The sequence below is a fragment of the Pocillopora damicornis genome, chromosome 14, assembly GCF_964200805.1.
Source record: "Pocillopora damicornis chromosome 14, jaPocDami1.2, whole genome shotgun sequence".
Lineage (NCBI taxonomy): Eukaryota > Metazoa > Cnidaria > Anthozoa > Scleractinia > Pocilloporidae > Pocillopora > Pocillopora damicornis.
Genome location: NC_142683.1, coordinates 7,949,448 through 7,959,758, shown reverse-complemented (window position 1 = coordinate 7,959,758; position 10,311 = coordinate 7,949,448). Strand labels below are relative to the sequence as shown.

Here is a 10,311-nt window from a genome sequence, read left to right as displayed (position 1 = left end):
GGTCAATATCTTTAACACAATCTTCAAGAGCAGATGTACATGTTGACATATCCTCAGGCGATGACGTTTCAAAAGATAAATATAGCTGTGTATCATCAGCATAAAAGTGGTAAGATAGACCATAAGATCTTGCAATATCACCTAAAGGGGAAGTGTACAAAGAATACAGCAAGGGGCCCAAAACGGAACCCTGAGGTACACCATAAGGTAAGGCATGCACATCAGAAGAGACATCTTGGATTCTGACATACTGAGTGCGATCAGATAGATATGAACGAAACCAGTCCAGTGCCTGGTCACAAATGCCAAAACGGGTAGATAGTCTAGCAAGGAGAAGAGAATGATCAACTGTATCAAAAGCAGCAGACAGGTCCAGTAGAACCAAAACAACAGATTTTTGATTGTCAATGGACATAGCAATGTCATTGTAGACTCTGAGAAGAGCCGTTTCGGTGCTATGGTGAGCACGGTAGGCAGACTGAAAGACTTCACACAGACCATTGTTGTCAATGTAGTCAACAAGCTACAAACTACATACAGATGTACAGGTTTATGTACAACGGCGACAATCCATCCCTTTCTGACATGCACCTAATAGAGGAATTTTTATTCGTGTTGCCATAGGTGTAAGCATTGAATTTATGTTCAACTCGTTCACGTTTTGGCTGCAAATGTCCCATTTCAGTGTCGCTGTGGAGCGAGTCTGGAGGAAAAAATGGAAGAAGCATATGATAGTTTGTGTTATTCAGTCTGCTCTGACGATCTGCTTCTTTGCCAAACATTTATTCCCAATAGTGAAATTGAAACAGTCGTCGGCTGACACAAACCGACATTTCAATTGCAGAGGTCCATTCTCGAGATTCTAGTCGAACAGGTTCGATCCAAGTATCGAAACGAATTTGAGATCCCTTTCGTGTTCCTTTACTGCCTTATATGGTTGGGTTAAAATTACAGTTCCACGAGTAAACTCAGACATTTTAATTTCCGAAAAAAACTTGTTTTTTTTCATTGGATGCGGAATGCAAAATTGCATATTCTTTGTCTCGTTAACAGGAAGCTATGAGTTACGATGTTATGAGAATTCACAGCATAATAAATTTTTGACGGTCGATGGCGAGCAAAGTGTGTGAGGAAAAGTCATATTGCAAGCAACTCTTTTTCACGTATGAGATGGTTTAAATTGACAGCTGACTTGTTTGGGGGTATGACATCATAGCGTTCATTTTAGATAGTAACTTATCCGATGTTGACATTTCCTTATTGGGCCAGATCGGGTGCTTACCGCCCGACAGGGTATGTTTGTCGGGGACTTAAGTCTAAAACAAGATATAAAAGTTCATTTTTAGCTTCTTAAATCTAACAGCGTCTTTGTGACTCTTACTGCATTTGAAGTGTTTAAGAGAGTGTAAATGTTGTGAGTGCGCCTATTTTTCCTCCTGTTTTTTTCCTTTAGTGTTTCAGTTGACTGCCCTGGAAGTGAAGATGAAGACGACCTGGCTGTAAAAGGTGTTACTGGACTAGTGCCAGTTCTCGCCATTGAGGATGGTGAATCTTATACACACATGTCACTCGAGAGAGAAACTGCTATAATCGCCGAATACAAGAAAGCTCTTTTATCTGCTGGCTATGATTCAAGTTCTGCCTCCAGTTTAGATTCTGAAAATGGTGGAAAAAATGGTGAGTTTCAAAGTGACTCCTACTATGATCATGATGATGGCAACCGACATCCAGTAGAAATCTTTTTTTCCGGAGTACAAATGTTTTCCGATTAGTGAATAAATCTACAGCGTAGAATTCGGTTAGTTTTTTATTTCCGATTTAGCTGCCTTTTATCTGTTGAAATTTCGGTAATAAATTCTGAGTACATATTTGAACAAAGTCTGCGCATATCACGAACTTGCTCTTAGCAAGAGTCGTAGCGGCAGTTGTAGGAAGAGTCGCAACAAAAGTACATATTCAATTAAATTGCGGCAATTTAAAAGGTTAGAAGTGATTTTATCCCTTAAACAATGAAATCGCTATTTGGCAAACTTGAATAGAGAACAGTCGCATAGGACTGTCCAGCACGTACATTGCTACTTGTGTTGTTAAAGAAACTGAAATAGCTAAGTTTAAGAAAAAGATGTCAAACGCATGGAGATGGGAAGGGGTAGGAATGGTTTTGATATCAGCCCGTGGGGTTCGATCTTAAATATATTAAGGAATCCAGTGATTGTTTTTGACTATGATATAAGTGGCCGTCGCCGCCAAGAGTTTAAGGAGGTCAAAATAGAATTCTTTAAAAACAGCTCCATGCAGTATAAGCCGGTGATGAACTAATGAAAAAGCTAGAGGACGACCAGACTGAAACATGATAAACATAAATAATTTATTCAAGAAGAGTAATTTTCGATACCAAATCCAGGCTGATTACAACTGACAATCAGAGCGAAAGACAATACCACGAGGAGCCTATGATAACCCAAATCAAAAATTTCTGATTGGTTGATAGGTGGCATGAGTTTTCAGGACCAATCACAAAGCTAAGTGAGACAAACACTAATCGAAATCTTGGTATAGCCGCAAACGCTAATCACACGTATTTCAAACTTTACTAGAACAAACTTGACACATTGTTGAATACGGTAACTGAAAATGACAAAATTACAAACACGCGAATGAGCATAAAATAACTTACATCGTATGAGTGAAAGTACTGGAAAACGACAAAGCGAGATAAACAAGGATACTTACAAGACGAATGTGACCAACCCAAAGACGAAAACATGAAACCCAGAGCTAGATATGTAACGGTAATTTTCACAAACTAGACAACTCACCAAATAAATTACGCGCAACCAATATATATACGATATGCAAATAAATATAACAAGTACAAAACTGGTAACTGACAAAGGACACTAATGGAAGACGAGAAAATGAACACCTAACACGAAACTATGAAACACCAACACTAACAAAAAATGATAGTACAAATTCTTGCGCCTACACTTGGTATTTTTCGACCAGCCAAATAAGCCATTAAAACTGAAGATAAAAAGTTCAAGCTGGCGATTTTACCTGGTCAAGGGCTAAATTTCATTAGTGTAAATTGCATCTGTATTTTCTGTGCGGTAGCATAGAAGTTAAACATACACGTACAATGTTGTGTCGATTACATCAAAAGATAGAGGAAAAGCGACTTAGGTTTGTGCCCAGTTTCATGTTTACTTCGGGTGACAACGCGAGAGATAGTTTCCCATTTGCTGATTCTCTAAATAGATTGTCTCTAACAATCACGAACAAAGTTAAGATATTGATCTCATTTCATTTCTACGTCTGATTAATGAGCAAACAAAAGTGTTTTTGTGTTAAGGACTCTACCATTTATATGGCAGATGATTGAAATCCTCTAAAGTGTTTAACCACACTCCCTTGATCACGACGGTCACATCTTAAAACGAAAGTGAACAAAACAATTTATCATCATCAATTGCGATCGGAAATGATGAATACGAAGGAATTAAACTCGCTGAGCAATCATTTGATTCTTACTTTATAAGCAACCTTTATTAAAAGACTTTCTCATAAGCGTTTACTCGTTAAAAATACGCCCACAAAATGCCTTTTGAATGACAAATATGAAATTTTTTTTTTTGTTCGTGGTTGCAACTTATATTTACATTACTAAGTAAACGGAGACAGTTCGAAAGTAAAAAATAATCAAGTTTGTAAAATTTTACGCTGAGTTATTAATGCACATACCAACTGTCAACTACTTCAGTTCGAGACGGTGTCCTGAATTAATTATCATTGATCCAGATGTATTTCATTCGTCTTTTATTTTAGAAGATCCCTAGATAGACCCAAAATGCTTTACCAATAGGAAATAATGGAAAATTATTTTCTCTTTATTTATTCCAAACTCTTGCCCTTCCCTTGAAAAAAATTTCTCATCAAATTATGTCTAATTATTCAGAATAAAAGTTTTGTGCAAAACTTAGTGTTTGCTTTTGTAATGGAAGCAAAGTCTGACTCCTGTTTCTGATAAAAAGCGACAAGTTTTATCACTAAACTGGTGTTCGCCAAACTCTCGTGTTCAATTTAAGAATGAATGAGCCTTAAAGACAATCGTAGACAAATTGTGACATTGGCGAACACCTAAAATAAAAGACGGCTAAAATATAGAAGACTGCTTGAAAAAAGGATTAAGGATAATTATTGCAGGACACTCTCTCGAACTGTCGTAGTTGACAGTTTGTATGCGCATTAAAAGAAAGCAAACGTATCTGGGGAGATGCTAATTGGAAGTACAATTTAAGTGCTTGCGGCTGAGCAGTTTTTGTTGACACGAAATATCTCTCGTCGCTACAACAGGTAACTTAGTGGAGAAAGGAATCAACCATTTTTTGAGCTGCGAAGTGATGGCGGCAAAAAACTTAATAGGAGGTAAAACACAGTTAAAAAAGAATCGGCTTTATTCAACTAATAGGTAGATGAGTTGCATTAACAATCAGTTTCTTTCACAGCAGTGCACACTCTCTTCTCCGTGACAGCATTTCTTGGGAATTCTCTGATCCTTGTTTCCCTTCACAAGGAATCTTCCCTTCATCCACCGTCCAAACTCTTGTATCGTTGTTTGGCAACAACTGATCTGTCGGTTGGCCTTGTTGCCCAGCCCCTCCATGCTACCCTGAGCTTTTCGTATTCCTGGACTCTCGAAGACTGGAGAATTTTCTACGACACAAATAACGCAGTCATCATCACAAGCCATATGTTATGTGGAGTGTCGTTATTGACGATGACGGCCATAAGCGTGGACAGACTGCTCGCCCTGCTGTTGGGGCTTAGATACAGACAAATCGTAACTTTGAAGCGCACATATATTATTTTAGCTAACTTTTGGGTTTTAAGTCTTGTTGCTTCTTTAAGCACCATTTTTAAAACGAATATAACCTTTTCGTACGGCCGAATACTTATACCAATTTGCCTTGTTATTTCAATCACCTCATACACAAAAATCTTTAGCGCTCTTAGGCACCATCAGGCTCATGTACAAGATCATTCTCAACAACAGCCGAGCCAACCAAGTGCACTGAACGTGGCGCGATACAGAAAGGCAGTGTACAGTGCACTTTGGGTTCAACTAGCATTAGTTGTTTGTTATACACCATATGGTATAGTGGAAATTGTGCTCAGTAAAACATATTCATCGCACTTATGGGTCTTTAGGGAAATAACAATTGTCTTAGTCTACTTTAACTCGACGTTGAATCCGTTTCTTTACTGCTGGAAGATCAGTGAAGTAAGGCGAGCAGTTAAGCAGACAATCAGGCAAGCACTTTGCTGTCTATGAAGCTAAATCCCGCTGGGGTTAAAATCGTAAATAATTTTCAAAAAAGCTGACTTAAAAGTCACCGGTTCTCTACAGGAAGCTCGTAGGATATCGTTAGAAAGTAGTCGTTGGTATTCTTTGCGGAAGAGAGTAATTCTAAACACTATCAACACATCTTAGGTATATTTTCCTGGCGATGACACTTACCCTGAATACAACAACACATAGTTAAAGAAAATACGTATAATATAGAAAAGAACAAGATGTTAGTTTGATTCTACTGTCTTGCCTTACACTAAATTAAGGGGTAAAAGCACTAAGAGCTGTTGGAGTCGTCTTTTTCTTAACAGTAAAAAAATTCAATTCTTATTCCATTGTAAGTGAGAGCGCTTGACGTTAACGCCATATTGTCATCAGTTCACGCCAAGTCTCCTGGCCTGTTACAAACCTAAATTTGTTTTGTTACTAATTAGATGTCCTTAATGCTGATGAATTTTAGAGATGCAATTATTACTTGCAAAAAAAGAGTAAGTCAGCGTTTAGAGTAAAATTAACCATCATCTGTTCCTAAAGAGTTCATTTCAAAATTTCTCGTTTTTGCAAGTCTTAACGTTTTACTTCATCCTCTTCCCTCAGCTGAAATGATTTTCTTCCTGAGAAGACGGAGCTTCACCTTATGTGGTGATATAATAACACTATCAAAGATGTCTGTATGAATGATTCTTGACCGTAATTTATTCCCATCAAAATTAAACATTATATATCAGGAAAAAGAGTAGTTGTGACGCACTATAGACTCCCGCCTTAACTCTGCATAAAAATTTTACCAACCTAACTATTTTTTTACTTTGGAACTGTCCCCGTTTTCTTAGAAGTATAAATGTCAAGTAAGGATCAAATGCTTGCCCAGCGAGTTTTAATAATTCCTTTGTATCTATCATCTCCGATCACAATTAACAATGATGAATTGCTTTGTCCACTTTTGTTTCTTTGGTCGTGATTGTTAGAGACAGTCTATTTGGAGAATCGAATTTATGGCCCAAGTGCGAAGCGCGCGGGCCATAAATCGAGCAGAAAAAACGAAGATAGCAAGATATTTATTATATCTCTTGGTACAAATAAAGATGGAAAGATTTCAGTTCAGGCGGAACGGCTGTAAATGATTGACGCGCGTCAAATCCTGAGTACAAGAGCATTTTATTGGCTTCCGATGAAAACTGGACTTTGAGTCGTCAAAATTTCAAAATGTTCGTTTAATGTCCGTAGTTCTAAATAATGCAAACTTAAACGAAGAGAAAGGTTCAAGCGCACAAAGTTTTCTGCAAGGAACTGTGATACAATGCTGTAAAAATAACTTTATACGTCGAGGGTTCTCTTCAAATGCCCGAAATCTGCAAGACAACGTGTTTCTTCGTAGAAAGTGCGAACTGCTAACTTTGTCCAATGTCAACGTGAAATGGAGGTATGAATGAATTTTATTAATGCCATTGAATAGAACACAAGGATCTTTTCAACGGTAAGTATCCAATTTTTTGTGTTTTGAGGCGTTTTCATGGAAGCTTTTAGGAGGATCACCCGGTGGAGACTGAACAAGATTTAAGACATTGTTGGAAATTGAGCCGATGTTTGTTGACACGGTGAAAAAAGGATGTGGCGTCGTTCAGGGGCCGAACCTTATTTTCTCGGAGTAGTTGTATCGGCGCCTTCAGACCATTTTTTTTGCAAATTATTTTTAGCACTCCAGCATAAATTAACGATTCGTGCTGATAAATCGTCCCAAGTCACCCTTTCAATTCAGACCGTTTTTTATGCAAACAAAACGCCTAGGGTGTTACCGTGGGATGCGTTGGCTACTAAGCGTGGCATTGAAAGAAATCGTGCAGGTACATTAAACTACCTTGATTAGTCAGTTAGATCAGCCGAAGAAATCAGCGTAGAAAATTTTAGTGTTGTAGAAACCGTGACTGTTTTTGAAGCCGAAAATAGCGAAGAGTGGCAGATCAAAACCTTTGGATTTTTCTGAAACAAACTGTAACTCAATCTACTGACCTCCGGCTCATCGCCTGTTTTATCCCCCCTAAAGAGAAACAGCTCGGCAAAAACAATTGCCATCTCCGCTGTTGTCTATCAAAAACGTCAGTAAGTATGTAAACAGGCTTTACACACTTGAATACAACTAAAAGACTGTACTGAGTCATTTCTTAGCGAATTGTGGTTAATTTTGTGATATTTCGAGACCATTGCGAGATGTCAATTTCAAAAGAAACCTTACGCAAGGTGAGAGACTTATCGGTAGATTTTATTTTAAATTTCAGGGTTAATCACACAAAAACGTACGCTTCCCTCGAAAAAACACAACCTAAATTAACGAAAATGGAATAAAGCAAAACAACAAGCTCCAAGGAGAAATCGATTTGAGCACCACTGACATCTCCTTTATCTAATCAAAGAACACTTATGGCCACCTCGTGCTTAAATTACTTAATCTACAGATGAAACATGGTTGTGAACTAGTAATTATTGGTCTTGCAGCAATGCAAGGTTGCTCTTATTTCAAAAGCCAAGGTTCCGCAAAATCACGGAGAGATCCACAATTGTGGTAAACATCCAACTCCTCCGAATGATTAACATATAAATTGCTTACAAAAACAGCACAAAATAGTATCATGGGTCTATCGGATTTCCGTTTGCAAAATTCGTCAAAGTTAGCCAATGGAATCCAAATCTTACTTCGCCTGCACGAGCCAAATTCCACTATTTCTTAATTCTGTCACTTTTCGCCTCATAGTGGCCAATACATTTTTTTACTGTAACGCAATGACCTTTAGAAATAGTAGAGATGGTAAGTTTTGAGCTCGGTAAAGAATTAAGAAAGATGTTTTTCGTACAGTCACGGGCGTGGGACAGAGGAAAAAAGTCTGAGTCCCCATGAGGAATCGAACCTCAGACCTTCGGATTCCGCACTCCGATGCTTTACCTCTGAGCCACAGAGACTCTTCGGTAAGCAGGATCAATTACGAAGTTCATATGACACGCGTCCTGCATACTGCTAGGATCAGCAATGTCGATAGCGTAATGTTTGTAGATAGAAATAGTAGAGATGGTAATTTTCGAGCTCGGTAAAGAATTATGAAAGATGTTTTTCGTCTTGTAACGAGCGTGGGACAAAGAAAAAAATTCTGAGTCCCCATGAGGAATCGAATGATCTTTGTTCACACGGTGTTCTCTAGCTTTTATATGATAAGTTTTCTGTCTCGAACGAAATTACCTCAGAACGCACTTAATGTGACCGCTGGTTTTTTTTTGGACTCGGTAAAATAAAAGATATGCAGAAATGAATTCCACAGGTTTTCTTATGTCAGAAGAGCTCAGGATTAACTTCGGCCGCTTCTAATAAATCCTGCCGCCAATTTTTACCTTAGATAAAAATCGATAAAGATTTTACGCATTCCTATTGGCTAGCTTTGCAATTTGTCCGTGCAATGAAAAAGAAACCCAGCGGGATTTTTGCCGTAGTATGCCACAGGCATCCCACGGTATTTGTTACCCTTCCCTAAACTGATCAAGACTCGCTTAAAGGACGATCAACTCTCGCTTGAAAGACGTCATACATAATGGAAATAATATTAAAATATACGCCTTGTAAAATAAATAGATAAATAAATAAGTAAAAAATAAAGGAGACGAAATATGAAAATTCAAATACACCATATTTTACACGTGGGACATGTGCGAACCCTGCTGGTCACGCGCCCAAAAACTTTTTCTAATTACTTTCATAAATCAACCAACATGTTCACTATTTTGATTTCCTGATCTGCCAAACGCTCGTAGCCAAAGGGATACGTTTTAAAGGTGACAGGATCCACCGCACGTTCCTCGTAGACCAATTGGTATTTCACTTGTTCCACCGTTATGAGAGAATGAGATCGGCTGTCTTGCACGTTATCTCCGTGGACGAGACGACAATGGCTGCAACAGTTGGAAGTTCTTTCTTAACAAGGTTGGCGATGCAACCTAACAAGTTTCCCATTTATCGCGCGATAATTGCTGGCGAGCCTCAGCGAGGCAGCAGCCTATTCTTGAAGCGACATGAACCATAAAAGGACAACATTACTTACAGGAAAAAAAAGTTTTCTTCCAGCTTGTCAAAAAATAATCATTAACTTGTTGATTACACTTACATTTTTTTTTCAGAAAGGCCACGACCCGTTTGAACATGAATAAAACCGTTTAAAGTCAGTCTAACACAGGAACAAGTACTGAGTTAGTTCAATAAACTGGGGCCATAACAATTTTAGTAAACTAACAAATTTCATTTTAGAAGCAATTAGTGGGTTACCTAAGGCAATTTCAGTCGTAGACAGGAACAGCCCAACAAATTTCCTTCCATAAAAAAAAAAATACCCATATAACACAATCGCTCCCTGTGTACTTCATTTGCATTGTTTGGTTTTGTCGGCTCTCTTTTGATAACCTGGTAACCTCTTAGAAGGATTACTCTTATACCATACAAACGCCCATGAAGCTACAACAGCAACATTGGCATGACCTTTCAAATGACATATTTAAAAGGCATCCCTTTTACGCTTATCAAAGCGTCTTGCCTCATATTATTTCATCGATATCCTCTTCCATATCCAACGCCAACACTTACTTTCACATTTGAACTCCTAATTTATCATTTATCGCGCTATAATTTATCATTAATTGCGCGATAATTTTTCCATTTATCGCACGATGTTTTGATTTCATCTTGCGATAAGTCTCATTTATCTTTAGAAATACTGAGAAGCAATACTTTAGAAATACTTTCGAAATGCTGACAGCTGCCGGAAGCCATGACGCAAATGACTGCCCTGCTACAACAACGGCCGTGCCCGCGGTACTCGACTTCTGTTTTTAAAAGGTGTGAAGCACTTATATCGAGGTTTACCTTAAAATTTGTCTTTTTTCCGAAAAAAACGTACATACTTCAAATTTACATGATACTGATA

General features: G+C 38.1%; 1 protein-coding gene across 1 annotated transcript; it reads left to right on the top strand.

Annotated features, from left to right (window-relative positions):
- Positions 1–1,562: 1,562 nt before the first annotated feature.
- On the top strand, positions 1,563–6,215 carry LOC113672823 (adenosine receptor A2a-like). Its single transcript, XM_089193865.1, has 2 exons — positions 1,563–1,677; positions 4,491–6,215. The coding sequence occupies exons 1-2, from the start codon at positions 1,563–1,565 to the stop codon at positions 5,333–5,335; spliced, it is 960 nt and encodes a 319-aa protein (XP_089049991.1). The 3' UTR covers positions 5,336–6,215.
- Positions 6,216–10,311: the final 4,096 nt, after the last annotated feature.

Bases quoted from the DNA above. Each gene is read 5' to 3' on its own strand.
- LOC113672823 (XM_089193865.1), top strand. From the start codon at position 1,563: ATGTCACTCGAGAGAGAAACTGCTATAATCGCCGAATACAAGAAAGCT. The intron at 1,678-4,490 runs GTGAGTTTCAAA...AGTTGCATTAAC, and splicing joins TGAAAATGGTGGAAAAAATG to AATCAGTTTCTTTCACAGCA.